The sequence below is a fragment of the Thunnus thynnus genome, chromosome 19 (assembly GCF_963924715.1).
Source record: "Thunnus thynnus chromosome 19, fThuThy2.1, whole genome shotgun sequence".
NCBI lineage: Eukaryota > Metazoa > Chordata > Actinopteri > Scombriformes > Scombridae > Thunnus > Thunnus thynnus.
This window is the reverse complement of record NC_089535.1, coordinates 1,415,147-1,439,862: the sequence shown is the minus strand read 5'-3', so window position 1 is coordinate 1,439,862 and position 24,716 is coordinate 1,415,147. Positions and strand designations below refer to the sequence as shown.

Here is a 24,716-nt window from a genome sequence, read left to right as displayed (position 1 = left end):
TGGACTCAGCAACAATTGTCACATCAGGGGAAGACTAAAAAAGATATTAGGCACTTAAAAATCTGTCTTTAAAATGATGAAAAGAATCCAAAGCTGTTCAAATTTTGAATTACCCCTCCATGAAGATCAAAATCATCCCCTGATGATGGCTGGTCCACACAGGACTTCACATGCACAGCCAACACTTGCAACGGCATGTTACATCCACAGACTCTACAAGTTGCCTTGGGCATTTTTTTTTAATTCAAGTGTGTCTGGAGAAAGAGGGGATGGATCTATTTCATCCTGGAGTGGAAGAATGTAAATGGTGTTCTTTCCTCCTCTGGTCATAGTTTTTAGAAAGTGGGCATTATAACCTTCAGCTTCTGGGGGAATAACTAAAAGTTTGCGTTGTCCCGATCCACCTGAAACATGCAATAAATGAATAAATTAAGAATACAAATAGAAATAAATGATTCAGTGCATGGCTTTTTTATGTCTACAATACCGAGGACTTTATAGAGCAGCCAGCCTCTTGATATATTTTCAAGTTTTGAGTAATGACTGATCAGGAGTCTTGAAATCTGTACAAAACATAGCAGTACACCACATTGTATGAAAGAAGTACAGCTTCATCCATATTCTATGAAAGCTTTACATTAATGTATTTAGATACAACACCAAATTTTAGGTAGAACTGCTCAAATATTAAAGATACATTTTCAATTCTCAGAGTTGGTTTGGTAAAAAAACAAACTAGTTAATAAATCCAGATTGCCTTAATTTACCACAAAGTGGTCAGCAGATTCGGGTAGTGTGATGGTGCGCCTCCCCATCCCAGCAAGGAGAAGTGTTAACTCACTGCAAGCTGTTGGTGTCCTGTCTGTGTTTTCACTCAACATATAGAATTGCAGGGTTACAGACTTCCCACTGCTGGCGACCACCCTACAGGGAGACCGGAATCTTTTCCTCCCCCTTGCAGGGGCTCTTGAAAAGAAGCCTGGAAATGACCTGTGGATTCACATAAAGTCATATTCATTCAGCCAAATCTTAATTTTAACACATAATTTATTCCATGATACATATTACACTAGTTGTAGTGACTAAGTCCTACACTTTAGCCGCTACTGGCTGCTAATGGCCTAATTGTTTAGACGTGTACTCAGAAACGATATCCAGTCTTTTCCAATATTTTACATATACTGTGTTTATTTTCTTACCAGTGTCAATTTTCTGTATTGTTCGTCACTTCCTATAAGCTTTCCACATAAAGTTTTAAAAAAATACAACCAAATAATAAATCTGAGCACAGTCAAAACTGTTTGATCCTTTCCATCAGCAACGCCTGTGATTACCTGGATGAACTTAAATAACCTGTGGGCAGCCTGGCCTTTGCCATACACCCCCTAGTGTTTGGGAGTAATATTAAATTTAAAACAAATCAAATACATGGCTCCTACACTAGTTGTCTTAACCTTATAATGCACCAAGCATGTACAGAACCTGGACATTTCTTGTTGAATTCCAGATGGTGGTGCCGTCTGCTGTTGAGGTGCTCTCTGGTGTTCAGGTGTCATCGCGGTCTGTTGTTGAGGTGCCGTCGCTGTCTGCTGCTGACTGTCAGCTTGTAGGTGGCCACCCAGCAAAGACATAAGATTTCTTGCCACTTCTTGGATGGAGTTTCTCTGTAGGTGTAGGATTGTGCCTTATTATGTAAGTCTTTTTTAGCCAAACTGATTAAACCTAAAGAGGATGTGTGCTACACCCATGGATGAAGGGAAAACTCAATCATTACACAGAGCAGAAGCATAAGTTATTATGACACGCTGCAGCAAAATAATCTTAAGCACAGGTTGCACCCTGTGACAGAGATTTCAGAATAGTTGCTAAAACTGCTGGTTTATGTGTATGTCAGTGTTACATGCTGTTTTAGGTGGTTTATGACCACAGCAGCCATTGACTGTATACAGTATTTATATACAGTCTACTACTACAATAATCAACAGGAGCACAACTGACAATTAATAATGTTATATGAGTTAACATTACCACGGCATCCAGACCTTCACTCACTATTGGAAAAACATAGGGGAGCGCTACAGGGCTAGCGCAAATGTGCGTCAAGCTAGCTGAGACTGAGAATAGAGCATTTTTCAGCATGAGTATGTGCAGTTTAAGCTTTGGAGGGAAATACGGGACCAAATTAACATTATAGCTACAGCGAGGTAGATAGCTAAATGTGGGCAGATCATGGATGTAAGGAGAAGGGGACAGCTTTAGCTGGCATTAGAAAACTTCTAACGTTAGCTCTTGGTATGCAGCAGTCAATGAGCATGAGCTAAAGTGGTTGATTCATGACATCCTGACTAACGTTAGTGTATAAAGTATGGAAAAATAAAACAATACCCACAAAAAGTTGGTTCCAGTAATGATAAAAAAAAAACAAAAAAAACGTACTTGAGGTCCTTGACTTTGACGGTCCATGTTGGCCAGCAATCCGCTAGACTCCCGCTCCTGAGTCATGATGAAGGTGATGTCGTTTTCTCCTCCAGCACACCGACTAGGGGGCACTGTGCCATGCGGCTACTATTATACTGTATGTGGCTATGCGCACATGTGTAAATTAACAGTCTCTTTATTCCAAAAGTCGTAAAGAAAGCAAGGGAAGAACATTTCATAAAGCCCTGGAGGGTGGGAGTGGATGAACCTGGTTAAAGAGTACCGGTCGGTCAACAATAAACCTGGCGTTCTATTGGTTGGGGGATTTTGACAGGGTTGCTATGGTTGTTACACAAAAAAAAAAAATCCAAGCATAGGGCAGAAATCCGAGAGCAGAAATTGCACGAGCACACAGAAGCAGCTTGAGCGTGAGGAGAAGAGCGGAAGCTGGAGCAGGAAATATGTGCAAGCAACAGTGTATCTGAGTGTGAGCACACGGTTTGAGCAGAAACAGAGTAGATCTAAACGCAAGCAGAGGCTATTTGAGTGCGAGGGCAGAGTTTTAAGGGACAATATCACAAAATCTGAATGTGAAATCAATAAATAATGCTCTCAAATTAATATACCATGCTCTTGAATAAAGATAGGGAAATAACTCTATTATTATCTATTATTATTGTGTTAAGACCGAATTGTGTTAAGACCTGCGAGTCTACCTGTGTAAGTCTACCAAGTAAGAGCCTTCCTCATTCACCATGTGCTACAAAGACATCCTGTCATCAGCAATTCAACCCTGAAAACCTCTTTTCAGTCTTCTAGCCTCTTCTACTCAATCCTCCTTTACTCTTGGCCTATGGCATTGCCAATTGGCTGTGAACAAAACAGAGTTTATCCAAGCACTTGGCCTGACCGAAACCTGGATCCGTCCAGGAAATACTGCCACATCGGCAGCACTGTCTGTCAACTTCGCTTTCTCACACACACCCGTCCTGTTCAGTTTTGAGGCAGTACGGGGATCCAGCTCTTTCCACTAAGCAACAACTCCTCCTTTGAATACCACGCATCAGGGTTACTGCTCCTGTTAAGCTGGGTGTCACCAGGGTGTCAACTGGGGAACTTTGTTGTAGAACTTGACATGTTACTCTCAGCCATTTCTGATGATGACACACCACTGATTGTCATGGGAGACATGAATATCCATACTGACAAAACCCAAGCAGCTGACTTCCTGTCACTTCTGTCCTCATTTGACCTCACACAGTTTTCCGCCTCTTCCTGTCATTCATGCCGGAAGAACACAGAGTCTTGGCTCGGATCTCGTCATGCCTTGCTGATATACCAGCATGGATGAAAGAATGCTACCTTCAACTCAACCTCTCTCAGACTGAACTCCTTGTCATTCCAGCCAGTCCTTTTATACAACAAAATATCAGCATCCAGCTCAAATTAACCCAACTCATGCCCACAAAGTCTGCCCGAAACTTGGGTGTAATGATTGAACTAACCTTTAAGGTTCATGTGGCCTCAATTGCCTGGTCGTGTCAATTTGCCCTGTACAACATCAGAAAGATCAGACCCTACCTGTCTGAGCATGCAGCACAACTCCTGGTACAGGCTCTTGTAGTATCATGCATTGACTAGTGCAACTCCTTACTGGCGAGCCTCTCCGCATATACGTTCAAACTTCTGCAGATGATCCAGAACGTGGCAGTGCGTCTGGTCTTCAACCAGCACAAAACAGCTCATGTCACCCCGCTGTTCATATCCCTCTACTGGCTCCCAGTTGCCACCCGCATCAAATTCAAAACCCAAAACAGCAACTAAAATGGCTTCCACATACCTGAAGTCCCTCATTCAGATGTACACTTCCTCTCAGTCACAACGCTCTGCTAATGAAATAAAACGGTGGTTTTGGTCTCTATAGCTAATTTCCCCATTGATGACAACTGTACAGGGGGTCAATTTTTTTATAACTCGCCCGCTTAAATTTAATTAAGCAGTAAAGCTATGCATAATTAAAGACGTGTCTGCTTTGAGTGACAGGTCACTAGCCGCTGGGTAGCTTGTTTCAGCAACAAGGCTTCATTTGGCCCGCCTCAGCCCTACCTCTTTGCCTCTTTGGATTAGCCAGGAGTTAGGCGCAGTCAGGCGCTGCCAAGATAGCGATGGCTGGAGCCGCCAACTTTGAGCTTTAAAACCGCTCTTCAGAAACTGTGAGAGAAAATTGAATAGTAGGTTATCATTTGATGTATTTCTTTTATATATCATACATGTTACAAATAGTGTTCTTCAGTCAGGTTTAGTGTTTGTTTGTGTTCAAAACCCGTTCCAAATTACTCTGTGCTGTGACTATTCTAAATTTAGTTCTTTGCTTTGTAAAATGAGACAGTTGAGTGTTTATAGTTAAAACAGTTGGTTTATTCTGTTATATTTTTGTCTGAGCCAGCGGAAAGACAGGTCATAGTTATGAAGATTTCTATGTGTCAATCTGATAAGCCTTTAGAGCATGGGTCTCAATCTCACGGCCCGTGGGCCAATTGCGGCCCAGGCTGATATTTTGTGGCCCCCACCTTGATATGAAAGTTTAATGTTAGTGCGCCTGCGAGTTTTATATGAATGGCACTTTACTGTGTTGTGTGTGGAAGGTCCCTTTATTGCACAAGCTGGAGCTGAATGAACCTGCAAATCACAGGAGTATATGGCTGTTTCACAACAACTATGCTATTTATACAGGAAGAATGTGCGCACCTCACGCTAGATTGTGTCGTTATTTTTGCTACACAGCTTTCAGTAAAATTCAAACGTGAATTATTAAACCTTATTAAAGCATCATTCTGTTTATTTCAGCATCATCTCTCTGTTAACGATCACTTCATTTTGTTTTGAAGCACTTTGTAAAGTCCGTTTCAACACGAGCTCTATCAATAAATCATTTATCATTCTTCTGATGTTTAATAATGATGACTGACACTTCACAGTGGTGACGGTTTGCAGAAAAATGTGATGAATCAGGGGTAAAGTCTTTTCAAACATCCATAGTTAATGTAATGATCAGCTGTTGGAGAGCCTGTGCGTAATTCTCACTGAGGTCTGATGAGCAGAACGGACACAACTGTTGACGTAAAAACGGAGGTTTAAAGACCTTTACATCCATTTTTGGCTCACTGTGACAGCAAATGAGGCTCGTGCATGTGATTCCACAGTGTGTGACATTAAAACAACAGAACCAGGTGTTTCTGCGTCTTTATAAGTCTGGCAGATAATAATGTATGTGCATATTTCTGTCACATAATGACACGTTGTGAAGTGAATTAAAAGTTAATATATATGTTTTCATGAACACACTTATGTTTATCCGACAGAGATCATAAATACAGAGAACAGCTGATGCTGCTGTGCCACACGTCATATTTGATTTGACAACGCTGCTAGCTTCGCAGCGCCCACTGCATCCATGGAGTTATTATAGACAATAAAAGAGAGAGCAGTTAGCCAATAAATAATGTACATGGCTGCATCCCATGGTTTGCAGCCACTGTGGTGCAAATGTCTAACATTTCTTAACTTTTTCTGTCTCTTTAGCTGAACTGGTTAAAATCCAGCAGAATGCCCCTTCAAAAGAGCGAAAACTGTGCCAAAATGTTTGTTTTCTTATCTTGCAAGATTGACACATGGGAAGAAGGACCACATATCAACAGGGGGGATGATGGAGACTGCCAACAGATATTGGTACACACAATATCTGTTGATAAAATGTCAGATTACCTAGAGATTGATTTGAAAACATACTGTAGGACCAGACTGAAGGAGCAATAGAGTGAGACAATGGCACTATCAAAAACAAACTAGCTGAAGTGTGTGAAGAAACAGGGCTCAATCGGGTAAAAGTCCTCCCCTAAGTGCTATTATGCATGAGGAGACAAGGAAAATCTAAAACAGGTTTGTCCTCATTTGAGATCATCATGGGCGACCCATGGACACAGGGATGTCTTCTCCTGGGCAATTACAACCCCTAAGGGGGGAGGAGTTTGATGATACCATGCTAAACTACTGCATTAACCTTTCCAAATCTCTAAAGTCTACTCATACTCAGGTGAAAGCAGCACTGCCAGTACTGGGTGGTGGTTAAGGACTGCAAACAGCGGAACTGGCAAAAACCACATTGGACAGGCCCATTCAAGGTTCTACTGGTAACCAACTGCAGTAAAGATAGCAGAAAGAGCTACATAGATCCATGTCAGCCATTGCAGAAAGGCTGCAAGTGACCTCATCGAGTGGGCAGGACAGCAACCTCAACCCCCTGCAGATGAGCAGGGCAGCAAAGGCTCAGACTAGCCTATCTTGATTTAATCGATGTAGTGATACCTCAACTCATCCTGCTAAGCTGAGAGAGAGAGAGAGTGATTTGCACTGTCATGCTCCAACCCATAAAGATTTATGGATAAGGTATCACTTGGTGGGTGGCTAGAAATAGAAATCCTAGCCCGATCGCAGCTTGCTCAAGAACTGATCACTGCAAATTACACAGGAGTGTTCTCTTTGCAACACGCCAAACTTTTACACCAAGACCATCGGTATCAGCTAAATATATTGGAGGATAAAAATGACAGAAGTGTACTGTTGGAGAAATTATTATATTATTGTATTAATACTTTGGTGATCATTGACCTTATCTATTGACCTTTTATATGCTGTAACCACATTGTTCTGTTTTAAGTAAGATGTCTCGCCAAGATATTGCGCTCCTTGTTTGTGTAGATGAAATGAGTGTCTCTCCTCTGTTAGGGAAGAAAAAAGTGGAAAATAGATTAGGTTAAGGGGAACTAAATGCAAGAACTGGAAGCTGTACAAGACAGGCATGACACCATATATGGTATTGTTATTGACTTTGTGACTGCACACAATTATTATTGCTTTTATTGACAGTTGTGCTGGGTGGAGGCTGAAAGTGTAAAATGTTTGTGTGAACTGTTTATCAAGGGGCTCCTCTCTTGCTGCAGAGCTCAGGGAGCCCTTATGCATATGCTTTAGTAATTTATTAAAGGCAGTTGGACTGCAAAAGAATACTGTGTCTCTGGTGTTGAGTTGCCTTTCTCACCTAACTAGACAAGCTGATATTTCAGCTGCAACAACAAGACATTATATTACTTAGCTAATCTGTCAAATATTTAGACTGTCAGGGCTTCAACATCTGTACAGAGGAGAATCTTCATGTCACACTCGTAACCAAAAGTTATGAAATGTTATTTCAGTTCATAATGTGGACGAGAATTAAATAATGATGTAATGTTCATATTGTGTTGTTATGACCCTTGGTGCCCTATTTTAACGATCTAAAGCACATGGTCTGAAGTGCATGGTGCAAGTGCATTTAGGGTGTGTCCAAATCCACTTTTGCTATTTTAACGGCAGAAAAATGGTTGATGTGCCAGGTGCATGGTTCAAAGGGTTGTCCATAGTCTCCTCATTAATCATGGGTGTGTTTTCAGCGTAACATGCAATAAACCAATCAGAGTGTCGTCTCCCATTCCCTTTAAGAGCCAGGTGTACTTGCACCTTGGCGGATTGCTATTATGATGACACATTTGCCAAGTAGTAAGAAGGAAGCTTCTCTGCAGAGGAAACTGATCTGCTCGTGCACAAAGTGAAAGCGCACGATCCATAACAAGCACACTGCTGCTCCTGAACCCTCAGTGGCCCCAGACCACCAGTTTAACATCCTGTTCATTAATTTGTTGTTTGTTTGTTGTTTGTTTGTTGTTGTTATATTTTTGGTTTCTTTAAAATCGTTTTGTTCAGTCATGGAGTAACAGGTCAAACCAGCAGGGTTTTAATTGCTGAAAGTATGGAAACCTGATCACTGTACTCTAACAAATGTTAAAGAATATTTGTTAAATATTGTTCATCAATTCAATCATTAATATTAATCATATAAATAATCATTAACACAGTTATCAGGACTTGATCAGCTCTCCATGGTTCTGATCCTGCTGATGGCAGCAGCTAGAAGCTGCAGATTTATTTCCTTCTTTAGTTTAATCATTGTTTTCACCTCATTTATTTCCTCATGTCATCATGTATTGATGCAGCAGGAAAGTTGATCTGTGTCTGATCTGTTGTTGTCCATCTGTTTAAATGCCTACGTGTTTTGCCACAATTTGGTCAAATAATTAAACAATTTTATCCATCATTACTGCGATTAGTTAATTCTGATAAATATTATGACTAAGCATTATGACATGTATTTTTTAAAATATGTTGTACACAATAATAATCTTTCACATTGTAATCCTTTTATTTGTTACCTTTTGCATGTTTGTGTGCTGCTGTGCATCCTGTGTGTGTAACAAGCAGAGTGTATGTTGTGCAGCTGCATATTACTGTCTTGATAATGCTCCTTAAAATAACACTGAAACACTGCGTCACTGATGTTAGACCAGGTTTTTATTGGTCAATAGCACAATCGCTCTCTGCTGCCTAAAGATAGCAATGCGCCAACAATGCGCCTGACCACACCTCATTTAAGACCAACACGCTCTGATGGGCGCAAGTGCCTTTGCTATTTAAACAACGTGGGCGCCGGACGGGAAAATGACAACTGCATCAGTCTTAAACTAACAAAGACACTTGCGTTGTGCTTGGCGCCGCTTTGCGCCAGGTGTAAGATAGGGCCCATAGTCATTATTGTGTTTTTTGCTCCTGCTGGTCATCTGTATTTCTATTTTTACACTAACTGCTCTCTCTCTTCCTCACCCCTCTAGTGTGTGCATGTCTGACTGCGTGCAGGTGGTGGTCCCTGATTGGTCTGGGTGCCGGAACATGCTGATGGCTGATTGCCCAGAACAGATGATTTAAACACAAGCTGATGCCGGCTCCTGCCCTCTCTCTCTCTCCCATGTCCAACAATGGAAGCCCATCCTGCTAGTCATAGTGTGTGTGTGTTAGTTATGTATAGGAGTGGTAAAGTGCTGCAGATTTAATGTCAGCCATGTCTGATAGGCAGGCTCTTCTCCATTAGATGATAGTTCTTGTACATTGTAAATATTTGCACAGGCTTAGGTAGCAGTTTTAATAAGTAGGAGTGAGAAGCCCTTTTTTTTGGTGTGAACCTTATGCTTTGTCTTTTGTTTCTATTTTGTTTTTTGATAGGGAAGTTTAGGGTGGGGGGTTAGTTTACTTTTGTTTGTTGTTTTGGGCATTGCTCAGCTCCGAAGTTCTGCAAAATAAACTGGTACAGTGACCTTTGATGGTTGTTGGGCTGACCATTCTTGGGCTTGGGAAGAGTGGGGGCTCTAAACATGTTATGTCCATGTTTCCCCTAGACTGGGGACATAACAGTGTCTATCTGTAATATTTGGTTATTGAATGTTTTCTGTCTCTTTGGATGATTGATTTATTGATTTGATTTATTGAACCAGACAGTGTGCAGTATTAAGCTTGAAGCTAATTTGCATCCATAGTCCCCCACAATCACAACAGCACAACAACAAACAGTACAAAGCAAAAAAAAGCTGAGCTGAGCTGACTGTCCAAATGCAGTGTGATGAAATGGTCCAATCTTGTATAGAGGATATTCTGGAGGATCTAATAGAACTTACTGAGTGAGTGAACACAAAGTCACATAGTGGAGGAGGACAAACCATTTAACATTTTATAAACTAGGCACAAATTTGAGAATAATCTAAAATTGTCAAAGCTCAGTAAATTGTATTTCTCCAGAACCCTACAGTGATGGAAATGCGTTGGCTTTTTGTCCCTCCAGCAGGCTCCTGGTGTGCATGTTTCTGACCAAATATACATATGCATGCAGGCATGTGACTCACACTACTGAGTCACATTATGAGTTGCCGTAATAAAATTCATGCAAGTTGGATCAGCCTGTGATTTCAATTTTTTTACTTTGATTTTCGGTGTGATTTTGAATCCAGCCCTCAGTGGGTTGATGATTTTGGTTTCCACTGACTGTTGCTGGGTCATTTTGTTCTCAACAGTTTAAACGATGTACATCAGTAAAGATTTTCAGCTTGAATAATTTGTTCATCAAGATCTCATGTGTGATTTAAGTGTTCACTTAATTCTTTTGAGCAGCGTATAAAAGTAAGGAATATGGGGGACTGAGCATTATAGAGTTTGGTACCAGATTAAAAGTAGATTTTGTTAAAAATGTTTTTGCCGCCGTCTTCAGAAATGCTTTCTGGGTTGGAGATCACTCCATGTGGAGGAAGAGGAGCCAGACATGGTCCTCATATATGCAGGTTTTATTACACAGCACCAACATTTACAGATAGACTGGAATGGTTTACCAAGTAAAATGATTTTTAAAAAGATTATTGATTTTAAATTGAATATTAAAATTTTACTGTTAACACAGGCACTAATGATCAGGAGGTCTGGTTTTTAATACAAGGCCTTAGACTGGTTTTTAATTTAAACTACAACTCTGTTATATATTGTCTTTTAGAAGAAAAGATTCCTTCCAAACAAAAAGAAACTGTTCCGGCTGATCATAAGTAGAGTGTGTTAAACTGGTTCAACTGTGGAAAACCACATGTGCCATAGTCATCAAACAGACTGATTGACATCGACATGATCATTAAACATGTGCTTGCTCTCCCATTGTATTTGTAATTTTTCAATAAAGAAATAGAGAGGACGCTCATCACTTTATTTTTTCTGACATAACATATTTGTTTGCCTGACTGGCTGTAGGATTTAGGCTCATGATGGCTAAAAAAAAAGTGTTTTTAATTTATGGTATTAAATTTGCAAAGACCTCAGAATTTGAATTTACCAGCAGTCAAATTAGAGAAGCTGCTTTTACCAAAGTACCCAGATGTACTGCTGTCATCTGATATAAAGGAGTATTCTTACATTGATGTATTGGTACTTTTGCTGAAGTAAAGTGTCTGAGGTCTTCTTCCATAACTGACGCCAGGAGACAGAGAGTTAAACAGAAGAACAAAACTAAAACTACATCTTGAATGTTTTGTCTTATTTTATTCAGTGATTTGTGGTCAGAGATGTAAACACAGTGTTATCTCAGTCTCAGGTCTCCAGCAGTCAAACTAAATATGATTTTCAGTGTTAACAATACAGATATTTACAGGAAGGACACATTTATAATCATTTTGTAAGACTTGTGGCACAAAGATATATTTAATTATAACGTAATCTAAATGTGTATAAATAAATACCATTTGATGGTTTTATTGTTTGTTATTTTGTCTGAATACCAGAATTCATTGTGCTCCTGAAACCACACCTACACCCTCTGCTGTGGTTTTTGCTTTTATCAGTCGCACTTCCTGTTTTACACAGTTCTTTCTGTTCTATCAGAGCAGGAAGCAGCGCTGCACAAGTCACAGTCTGATCAATCATTCAGATTTGAGAATCAGAAGAAATTACGTCACAGTGATCAGACTGAACAGGTAAGAAGCAGAACAGTGTTTGTTTCATCAGATTGTGTTTGATGTTGTTGTTTTGCAGTAATAAGACGACTTGAATGTTGAACTATGAACAGAGATTAGTGGGTTAGTGAGGTATGTTGAACCTGCAGGGTTTCAATGTCACAAAGGTGTCTCTCTTTTAACCTGCTACATCACCATGGTAACTCTCTTTTAGTCTGCTACATCACCATGGTAACTCTCTGTTAACCTGCTACATCACCATGGTAACTCATGCTGCAAACGTAACGTGGTCTGGAGCAGGTTATGTTCTGAGTTTTGGCTTAAATAAAAAGTGCCGCCCTTTCACCAACCACCAGATTTGCTGCCAAGTCTGTTTAACACTGCTGATACTGCAGCTATTAGAACACAGATTAGAAAATTGATTGATTTGATGTCACATTGTAAATTTGTACTGGTGCAAAAGGTTAGGGTTACTGTGGGATGAGATTCTGTTACAATATATCAAACTGTATTTCAAATAATAATAAAAAAAAATAATAAAAAACAAAACATGTATGAAAAAATACTTTGAACATATTTATCACAGATAATCTAATCTATAATATTAATTTCACCTGGATGTACTTCTTGAGTTAAATGTTTAAATCTGCTGCATCAAGTTTAAAGTTTAAGAGCTCTGGATGTGGGAGGGACTACATAAACAGTCCCGTTTCATGCTGAATTCATTTTAATAATCAGCCAGTTAAAAACCTTCTGAGCTCTCCCCTCTCTGACCCTCTGTGGTTATTTCCTGGTTAAAGTCATTTCTTGTGATTTATGACTCGGAGGATTTTCTGCGTCGTCTTCTTCAAAAACTCTGATCTGTTCATGTTCCATCTGTGCTGAAGTCAGTCTGAAGTTGGAAGTGTGTTTCATAAAGTCCGTTCACTTTTTAAAAACACTTCAGTAAAATACAGTTAAAATACATGAATACACCTCTTCTGTAAAGCATCTTTTATCATCTTGAACCCCCCTCCCCCCTTCCTCTCTGTTTGGGTGTTTGAACTATTTTACTTTCATCTTCTTCACCGCCATGTTGCAGATATTATTCTCCGTATGGTAAGGTCATAACTGACAGTTTTCAGTGTTTAATGACTCCTCTCTGCTCTCACTGTTAGTTTAATGAGTTGCTCGGTTGTTGAAAGTGTTTGTGTGAATATCTTGTATTTGTCTTCAGATCAGATCTGTTAACAGTTTGTGTTCAGGATCAATAACTGCTCCAACAGCAGGAGAGATGATGGTGACATATAGTCATGTGTGAATGTGTTGCTTTTCAATGTTAATGATGATCCATCAACAACTTTGATGTTTTCATGTTTTATATTGTTGCAGATGTGTTTCTCTGTGCTGAAGTCAGTCTGAAGTTGGTTATCTGACTCCTTTAACCAATCAGAGGGAGTTTTTAGGGAGCGTCAATAACTGACTTGTCATCATACAACAGGTAGGAAATTATTATTGAAAACAGTCTAATGTTTTATTTCTATTTGTTGTTAATATTATTATTAATTCCTGCAACAGGCTATCCACAGGATCAGGCTCAATGTGGATTGGTCTTTAAGCTGAATGACTGAAATTTTTGTCAGTTGACTTAAAATTAATGTTTAATGATACATATACAAAAGCAAAAAACAAGAGTGAAGTTTGATCATAAATTCTTACTGTTAACCAGCACTCATTACCTTTCCCAAACTTAAATAACTTCTTGATAGAATTTAAATTGTATATGGATTCTTTAAGGTGAAGCAAACTTAGCTCCCAAAAATTGTTTGACTGTAAAAAGCAATTATCAAACATGACAAAGAGTAAAGTTTATATAGACACCAAATTAGTTGCATCATGCTGACGTCATTATATGAACAATTCATGGCAGGACTTGATACATAATCAAGATAAAACACATTATCAGTGTCTGAAATAATCACAAAAACAGTCACATAATCCCACACATTTATACAAAAATATAAATACATACAAATATGATAAAAATATTAACATTTACAACAACAAATATATAAAAATATATATTTGTTGTAAAATATAGATTACTTACAGAGAGACTGTAGATAATAATAACATAAACCACCATCAACAACAACAAAGTGATGTTTGAGTTTTGACTTCAGACTGTTTTCTTCTCCACAGACGTTGGAAGAAGGTGAAGTTGTTCCTGAAATCCTGCACAGCAGAGACCAGAATCTCCTGATCCCAGCTGTGTGTCGTAGAGAACAATAGGACCATGGATCCACCTCCTCTTTCCAAAACACATGGAGAGTAGGTCAAGATAATGTCACTGTATTGTTTTAGGCTTTTGAACATTTGTTGATGAGGGGAAGCTGAAGCAGCAGACAGTATCAGGAGACCAGAAGCACTGCAGATTCTGTGCTCACAGAAGGAGCACGAGGAGAACATGTCTCCATGTCTCTGATGGAGGTCACTGAGGGGGAGTTAAAAACAAGGAGTTGATGAGATACACTCTGAGATGCTGAAGTTTCTGGACATTGTGGGGCTGTCTTGGCTGTCAAAAAAGGGGGTCCAGAGGATATGATCTAAATATTGATCTAAATACTGCTCAGCCTCTCTGGAAAGTTTATGCTGGATGCTGGAAAGGTGGCGGATCGTTCAAACTCAGATTGAGGTGAAGTGATGGGGATTCTGTCCTGGATTTGGGGATGCTGGAAGTCAGTCAGAGTTGGGGGTGCTGAGAGAAAGTTTGTATAATGACATCAAATTAAATGCTGCACAACATTCATGATTTTTGTATTAATCTGAATGGCCAGAGACATTTTACACCAGTTTTATAATATTTTACACACAACAGACAACAAACTTAAATACCAACATGCTGTATGTCAAAGCAGCGTAGCAGCATATTCAGCTATGGACAGTTCACACACAGGATGCAGGTTTATTCCTAATCAGAAGATAATTTATTGTTGATGGAGCCACAGCCATGTTATACGGTACAGGTAACAATACAACAAGGCACACACACACACACACGCACACAGCAACCAAAAACATTAACAAGTAACTCTGAACAGGCTGTAGGCAGTGCTTTATAAACAGGCTTTCATTGATAACTACACTCTAAAACACACTACAGAGACGTCCTCTTGCTCTCATTTGAAGCATGTTGCACTACCAGATCTGTGACAGAAACTAGAAATAATGTAACTTACTAAATGATATAATCAATTCATTCATATGCCCTGTAACTGGTGAGACAGGAAATTGAGAGACAGTAGTGAGCTACATAACTAATCATCCAGTTGCACCATCACACCAAGTTTAAAACAATGAACACACAAAGCATCTGAAATTCACAGCGAACGAGTCATAATATAAATATTGTAATCCAGACCAAAGTGAGTCTGCATGGCTGCAGGAAACATAATAAAAACACATTTATTACCAGTCATTAATATCCCTGATACTTCGCTCCTGCGTTTGTGCATCAGATAAACATAAAATACATGAATGTTCTAAAATGAAATGAAATATCATAAAAAGAAAATAACAAAGGCTGGATTTTAACTATTGAACAAACCAAGTTTTATAGACTGCATACACTAAAATGCTACTCTGGATCAGTGGACCAGCTGTTTACCCTTTCAAGGATCCTGGAGGGAGGGATAGTGTTAGTACATGTGTTTTGTAGAATTGTAGTGTTTTTCCATTGTGTGGTCGTCATACTGAGTCATGCCATGATCAGTTAGGAGTAGTCGAGTCCTGCTGGCACAGTTCAAGTATGTTTCCACTGCACACAGCATGGCAGGGTAAAAGACGTTGTTCACCTTGATGATGTGTTTTGTCAACAATCAGCTCAGCTACCAATCAGGATCACAGCAGCACAACTCAGACAAAACAGGCCTCCAGCTACATGCTGTTTGTCAAGCATATTGTTGTGAGCACAGTGCAGTCATTGAAGACAACCCAGATCAATGTTTTTAATTTTTAGGATTTTTTCATGTTGACTTTAGCAGTTTAACAGCAAGAGGACATTATTAGAGAAATATTAGTCAAGTCAGTTTTATTTATATAGCACCAAAGGCACTTTTCACATAGAGTAGGTCTAATAATAACAACAACAATAATAATAATAGAGATATGCATATTAATGACTAATAATAATGATAATAATAATAATAGCAGCAGCAGTGGGCATCAAGCTGGACAGCAGTCGGTCTGTAGCTGAAGGTTTCCTGCGAGACGAGAAAACACAAAAAACTCCGGGGAAGAAGCCAAGTCAGTAACATGCATTAATGGTACATGAATACATACAGATGGAGAGGAGGAGGAGGAGAGAGGAGCTCAGTGCATCATGGGAAGTCCCCCGGCAGTCTAGGCCTATAGCAGCATAACTAAGGGCTGATCCAAGGTGAGCCTGGTCGGCCCTAACTATAAGCTTTATCAAAAAGGAAAGTTTTAAGCCTACTCTTAAACATAGAGAGGGTGTCTGCACCCCGGACCGAATAATATATGATAATAATATATGAAGAAAAATATGGCGGCTCTGCCTCCCATTCTACTTTTAAAGACTGTAGGAACCACCAGTAAGCTGCATACTGGGAGCGCAGTGTTCTAGTGGGATAATACGGTATTATGAGCTCTTCAAGATATGATGGTGCCTGATCATTAAGAGCTTTGTAGGTGAGGAGAAGGATTTTAAATTCTATTCTGGATTTTACAGGAAGCCAATGCAGCGAAGCTAAAATGGGAGAAATGTGGTCTCTTTTTCTAGTTTTAGCCAGAACACGTGCAGCTGCATTCTGGACCAGCTGGAGATAATAAGAAATTGCAATAATCCAGCCTAGAAGTAACAAATGCCTGGACTAGTTTTTCTGCATTTTTTTGGATGTGTCTGATTTTTACAGTATTACATAAGTGAAAAAAGGAAGTCCTTGAGATTTGTTTTATGTGGGAGTTAAAGGACATATCCTGATCAAAGATAACTCCCAGATTCCTTACGGTGGAGCTGGAGGCCAGGGTAATGCCATCTAGAGTAGCTAGAGTAACCGTTGGGCACAACGGTTATTCTTTAAAGATAGGTTCTTTTTTTTAACTTAACCTCTTTAAGATGGCATTTTTATGCCACACAGATTATTTCAACCATTACCTCAGGGCTAAGAAATGCAAAAACTTAAGTTCTTATAACTTAGGCTACTTATTTTTAAAGGTATAATGTGTCAGAATATGTTTATTTTAGTTTTAAACATTCTGAAATTAACTAAATTTATCAACAGAATGTGAAGAAATCACAGTTTTGACGTAATGTCAAAGACCTATATGTATTGTGTAACAGAGATATCTACTGAAGTTAGCATGCTAACCAGCTAGCTCCAACCCTGTCTGGCCTGTACAGTCTCGTAATACCACTTTGTACCACAGGGGTGATAGTGAGTCACTGTAGCGTCCAGTCTGCCCTCAGTCCAACATGAGAGGAAGAAGAAGTAGCTGCCCTGAGCCCTAGCAGTAATGGTGGATCCAGACTGAATGCTGTTGAGATTGTCACTGTAGGACTGTTTAAAGTACGTGTGGTAATATGGTAGTAATATGTGGTCAGTTTATCCAAATAACGCTTGTTTGGAAAGTTGCACCTACATTGTCAGAGCAGCCAGCTGCTGCTGCAGACACTGGCCAGATGAGACATCAGCTGGTCATATCAGCTGATCTGATGAACTGCACTGAGTTGCACCATGAGACATTTGGCATCATAGCATATCATAGTAAGCTGGATCGATATTGAAGTATCATATCAATAAATTAGTTCTCTACTGGATTACTGTGTTGTAAAATGGCAGCAATTAATGAAAAATAATGCTGTTTGGTAGAAAAAGTTGTTTTACTATCAGTGAGTTCTCTGACATTTTATGACTGATACCTATTCTAGGAGCATGTGTGTAACTATCAGTTGTTACTCAGAGTTATGTTGTAATTTATCTCCATGGAGGAAGGGGAAGAGATGTGAAATGTTGCCCCCTATTTGTTTAGATCAGCTGGACAATTATTCCGTCTACAAGGAGGAATAGATGAGACTGAAACTGACAACACTTTGAATCTGAGTGAATAAGAAAACACCTCTCCTCCATTGTTCTCTTACAGATGATCTGTCTGGTTCTTAGATTTCAACAAGTGACATTGGGTTCAAATTTCAACATTTTTCAGGTTTAAACTGCCTTTAATTTGTCTTTTGTTGTTTCAGGATCCATCAGCAGAGACCAGACTCTCCTGCCCCCTGCTGTGTGTCCATGAGGAGTGACTGGTCCATGGATCCACCAATACGTTTTAACAGTGAAAGGTATCAACTTAAACCTGACAGAAAGGCGTTTCTGACAAAGAAAGTTATTATCTATATTAAAACCTTTGATAGCAAACATATTCTTCACCACTATTTTGTCCAGGAAGAATGTTATCCTGTTTTGTTTTCATCAGTTGACAGGAACAAGATCAATAAACTGATCAGCATCATGTTTTATCTTTGACTTTCAAAGTGCTCTGTGAAACTAGGATGGCTTGTGTCCATGAAATGAGAAAATTAAAACTTTGATGTAGAATTAAACCAAATACATCTTTGGAAAGATCTTTGGAGAGTAAAGGCCTTTATACATACACCGTGATGCAAATAAACAACATGAAACTGTGAAATAATCACCTGCAAATAGTTTGAATCAAAACTATTCACACCGACAGTGATACGAATTTGTGACAGAAACACAGAAACACGAATTTGCAAAAGAATTTGCGACAGCTCATTCTGCTGTCAGTCAGCCTGGTGAGGGCAGTTTGTCCAGCGGCTGCTTCTGTGCACAGAAATGCTGAACCCTGAACCGGTGTGGACTGAACGGATATAATGCTCTCCTCTTCTTTTGTCGAGTGAGGAGGATCATCATCATCACTGGATGATGATCTCTGACCTGCGTTCAGCGTCTCTGTCCACAGCTGCAGCTCCTGGAGAGCTGAGAGGACAAACTGCCTTCACCAGGCTGACTGACAGCAGACACTTACTGAACGTGTGTTTGTATTTATAAATACATGGTGATGATACATATGATACATGATACATCAATGTATTGATTCATTGGCTTTATTTCTCCCAGTGTAGTGAGTGAACCTACCTGTCTGCCTGCAGTGTTCACAGACAGACTGGGAGCTGATCTATCAATATAGATACGGCAAATAAGTTCAAAACACACACAACAGGATACTCAGTTCTATGTGAGAGTACTCATGACACAAACAACAGTTTGAATTAATCGCACGGAAAAAACGCCCCCAGTGTGTAAAGGCCTTTACATGTCAGTATGAAGATTCTACATGGCTCCTGCTGTGAAATACTGACCTTTGAACCTTGACCTCTGATTACACAAATGTGTTTACCAACCCCTTAAACTCCTCAGTGTACTCTCAATTCACTCACATTTACAACTTCTTATTTTAGGAAAAATGTTAATATTTTTTAAAAACTACAATTCCCGAGAGCAGCTCCATGCAGCTTGATACAAATCAGCACCACAGTTGTAGTTCATCCAGTGAGCAAAGTAGGCTTGTAAAATAGGGTCGTGAAAAGATATATCTACCAAATATATCAAATATCTAGTACAGCCAAACTAGATGATCTATGTTAAGTAAAGATTATGTTTTATTTCAGATATTTTAGCCAAAAAGTAGTCAAATGCACAAAGGGTCCTATTTTAACAATCTAAAGTGGGCGGTCTGAAGTGCATGGTGCAACTGCATTGAGGGTGTGTCCAAATCCACTTTTGCTATTCTAACGGCGGAAAAATGGTTGCTGTGCCAGGTGCATGGTTCAAAGGGGTTGTCCATAGTCTCCTCATTAATCATGGGTGTGTTTTCGGCATAAATGCAGTAAACCAATCAGAGTGTCGTCTCCCATTCCCTTTAACAGCCAGGTGTACTTGCACCTTGGTGGATTGCTATTATGATGACACATTTGCCAAGTAGTGAGATGGAAGCTTCTCTGCAGAGGAAACGGATCTACTGGTGCACAAAGTGAAAGCGCACGATCCATAACGGGCACGCTGCTGCTCCTGGACCCTCAGTGGCCCCAGACCACCAGTTTAACATCCTGTTCATTAATTTGTTGTTTGTTTGTTGTTTGTTTGTTGTTGTTATATTTTTGGTTTCTTTAAAATCGTTTTGTTCAGTCATGGAGTAACAGGTCAAAACAGCAGGGTTTTAATTGCTGAAAGTATGGAAACCTGATCACTGTACTCTAACAAATGTTAAAGAATATTTGTTAAATATTGTTCAATAATTCAATCATTAATATTAATCATATAAATAATCATCAACACAGTTATCAGGACTTGATCAGCTCTCCAAGGTTCTGATCCTGCTGATGGCAGCAGCTAGAAGCTGCAGATTTATTTCCTTCTTTAGTTTAATCATTGTTTTCACCTCATTTATTTCCTCATGTCATCATGTATTGATGCAGCAGGAAAGTTGATCTGTGTCTGATCAGCTGTTGTCCGTCTGTTTAAATACCAACGTGTATTACCATGATTTGGTCAAATAATTAAACAATTTTATCCATCATTACTGCGATTAGTTAATTCTGATAAATATTATGACTAAGCATTACTAAGCATGTATTTTTTAAAATATGTTGTACACAATAATAATCTTTCACATTGTAATCCTTTTATTTGTTACCTTTTGCATGTTTGTGTGCTGCTGTGCATCCTGTGTGTGTAACAAGCAGAGTGTATGTTGTGCAGCTGCATATTACTGTCTTGATAATGCTCCTTAAAATAACACTGAAACACTGCGTCATTGATGTTAGACCAGGTTTTTATTGGTCAATAGCACAATCGCTCTCTGCTGCCTCAAGATAGCAATGCGCCAACAATACACCTGACCACACCTCATTTAAGACCAACACGCTCTGATGGGTACAAGTGCATTTGCTATTTAAACAATGTGGGCGCCGGACGGGAGAATGACAACTGCATCAGTCTTAAACTAACAAAGACACTTGCTTTGTGCCGGGCGTAAGATAGGACCGTAAATGTGCATGTATGTGGGTGTGTGTGTGGGTGTGTGTGTGTGTGAATGGGGTGGGAGAACTCAATGAACCAACAGCACACAAAAATCTTAATCAGTATGGAATAAATTCAGTAATTAAAAGTAAATAGCAGATATAATAGTAAATAAAAGTTTTGTAGCTTAACACAAAGTGGCCTTTGTTTGTCTCCATAGTAACGGTCGTGGAGGCTCATGGGTAATGAAGTCGCTTCCGCAATTGAAAACTGACAAAAAACCCTTCAGTTCTCAGAATCGAAAGAGAAATAATTAATACTGATGGCCTTAACATTAACCATCATATTGTTGAGTTATCAAGGACACTTTTGTGTTTTTTTGTTGACAAAATGTTAAAGATATCATTAAAAGAAAACGTTGACACGTTGACAGGAAGGAAAATACTTCCGGGCAGCTGATACTCCAGTCAGCCAATCGCAGCTTCAAATTCTGGATTTCAAATTACATTACAAACACTTACATAAAATAACACAAATAACATAACAGCTCAGATAACTACACAATACAAAGACAATGATTCAAACAACATGCAAATATGTGGTTTCAGCGGCAGCAGGGCCCATAGCAACCACCATAGCAACAGTAGAAGATGTTGCATTTCTACAGTTTCTAGTGAGACATGAAACAACCTTCATAATAACTAACAAGCTAAACATCACATACATTCACTGAACAAAGATTATGAAAATAAAATGCACATTTCTTGCTGGAAATGTCATAAAAATGCATTTTAACATTGAAACTATCCTAAAATATTGCATTTTCCACTGAGAATTAAAGAAATGTCAGCCATTTTGTTTGTTTTTGCAGACAGAAACTTGACAGTCACATGATGTGGATGCAGTCCAATAGAAAAGAACAGGCCAAAACAAAACCGTAGGGATCTCACAATTTTAGAGCCGTTATTGTGAAACTAATCCGTTTTGCACTGTGGACCAACGTAGCTATTAAACATTTTGATGTGAGACTGGGTTGGTATGTTACACAGCAGAAGGAGATCCTGTTTAATTGACTGTAATCTGAGTCTCTGTCCTCACAGTCAAAACCAGAACTCACATTTAGACTAAAATCCCCAAATGTGACTGTTTGGTTTGACGTCATTTTATTCATATTCTACAATCACAGATGTCACAGCTGCAGTATTTATACTCCACTGTACTATTATTCATTCTGGAGCACAAGAGTCACATGAAACCAGATACTGTTGTATGTATGTATGTGAAAAATAATTAGATTGTATTTAACTTGTCAGTGTGAGCAAGAACAAGTTGATTGAATCTCTACTTTTTCGACAGGACTTATAACACAACTTATGAGGACATCATCTCCAAAAGTTCTCTGATCTCTTCAGGATCTCCTGCTGTCTACCTGCTGAGACCAAAGGAAGAGAAGTTTGGAAATCTGACAAGAAAGACTGTTGGTGAGAAAAACCTGAAGAAGAAAAACAAAACCATCTTACTTGTTGGTGAAACAGCAACAGGAAAATCTACTCTGGTCAACGCTCTGGTCAACTACACCATGGGAGTGAAGTTTGAGGACAACATCTGGTTTGAGATCGTAGAAGAAGAGAAGAGAAGATGTCAGTCAGAGAGTCAGACATCAGATGTGATCGTGTACGAGATCTTTGGTTTTGAAGATAAAACTCTGCCCTTCTCTCTGACCATCATCAATACTCCTGGATACGGAGACACCAGAGGGATCAAACAAGATGTCATCATCAGTCAAAGATTATTTGACTTGTTCCGTTCAGAAGATGGAGTTCATGAAATTGATGCAGTGGGTCTGGTGATGAAGGCGACTGAGAATCAACTGAGTGACCGACTGAAGTACATCTTTGATTCAGTGACATCTCTGTTTGGAAAAGATCTGGAGGAAAATGTTGTTGCTCTCATCACACACTCAGATGGAATAACACCTGAAAATGTTCTACATGTACTTGAAGCTGCAAACATTAAATGTGCCAAAAATGAGAAGAATCAGCCCGTTCACTTCCTGTTTAATAACAACCAGACCACACAGAGAACAGAGGAAACAAAGGTTGCTTTAGAGAACGCATGGAAGGTAACAGAGAGAGGAATGAAGCGATTCACAGACTTCCTGGAAAAATCTAAACCTCAAAAGCTGATAACAACTGTTGAAGTGATGAACGCACGCATCAGAATAACAGCCTGCATCCAAAACCTGCAACACAGAATCCAGCTGATTGAACTAAAACAGAACGAGATCCAACAGACTGAAGAAGCTCTGAAGAAACATGAACAAGAGATGAAGAAGAATGAAGAGTTCACTGTAGAAGTTGATGAGGTCTACAAAGACAAAGAAGACATCAGAGGTGGAAAGTGGGGGTTGTTTTTTTATAAAAGAGCTGTCACCTGTAACATCTGTGAAGAGAACTGTCACCATCCTGGATGCACAAAGGCCCGAAGTCCAAAACACTGTGAGGTCATGAAAGGAGGTCGCTGTACTGTTTGTACCAATAAGTGTCCTGCAGAAGATCATGCGAAAGAAAAGTGGAGATATGTGAACAAGACCAGGAAAGTTAAGAAGACCTTTGAAGATGTGAAAGAGAAATATGAAAAAAAAAAGGTAGATCGTGAGCAGAAGAAGAGCCTTCTGGAAAATCTTCAAACAGAGATGGAAGAACTGAAAGCAGAGAAGATTCAGATTCAGCTGCTTACAGAGGTTTACCACCATGTGGAACAACTAGAGCGGATCGCCCTGAATGATAATTCACTGTCTATTCATGTCCACTTGGACTTCCTGATTGAGAAGATGAAGGAGATCAGAGCCACAGAGAAGGTCAAGAAGCTGGAGGAGATGAAAAAACGAATGGATGAAAAAAACAAAGCAGAGCTGCGATACATGTTTGGTAAACTAACAGTTGGTAAAGATGCAGTGATTTAGATGAACAACATCAGACAGCTGTGTAGACAACAAGCTCTACACTGTTCATATTAATGTTTAAACATCACAAACATTATTTCATTTTAATCCTATTAAGTGTCATGTTGATAATTGTATTTTTCTTTTCTTTTAAAGAAACGCAATTGTCTTTTAAATTGTGTGATTGTGGGAAACCGCCTCCTCTGTGATATATAACTGTTCATTTAGTTTAATGTTTAATTATCATTTGTTGATCCACTTCAGTGAAAGTAAAGCCAGAGTTTATCTTATAGTGACAGCAGCTGTTGGTTTTCTTGTTATGGATTCTCACATCAATCACTCTCATAGTTCAGCCTCTTTTCTGTTCTCAGCTTCATCAGATCAAAACTCTTCATCAGTGTGTTCAGCTGCACTTCAGTAACCAGTTTACAGTCGACTCTCTGCACTCAGCTGATTTCTGTCCTGCCATGTAAACCAGAAACCTGGTTTCTGTATCACAGTAGAGGATTACAGAAACCTGAGGTTCCTCGATCCTCACTTGAACCAGAAGTCGTTCTGCTCCGCCATCTTGCAGGTCGTCCCAAAGCTCTTATTCCTGCTCTGAGGAGCCATGAGTGAAGATACACAAGAGCCTTCACGTCTTTTACCGACCGACACGCCTCCTTATTGGAAAGCTGATCAGTAGGCTTGTTTCAGATGAACTGCTCCTTTCTTGTAAAGTGGAGGGATCAGGCGGCAGCATCAGCAGGAAGTGACAAAAAGCTGCAGTCAAGTCAGACAGTTTCCAGCAGCTTTCAAAGAATCTACAGGAAGTCACAGAAATATTTACATCCTGTTAGATCTGATCCTGATTTAATAAAATGTTATCAGAACAATCTACTCAAGCTCAGCTGATCAATCACTAACATT

At 39.4% G+C, this 24,716-nt stretch overlaps 1 protein-coding gene across 1 annotated transcript in view; it reads left to right on the top strand.

Annotated features, from left to right (window-relative positions):
- Positions 1–24,716, top strand: part of LOC137170626 (uncharacterized) — a 303,513-nt gene that overhangs the window by 72,686 nt on the left and 206,111 nt on the right. The window contains exon 2 of the mRNA XM_067574134.1: positions 18,067–18,162. Within this exon, the coding sequence (XP_067430235.1) occupies positions 18,067–18,162 (96 nt within the window). The remainder of the gene's footprint in view (positions 1–18,066; positions 18,163–24,716) is intronic.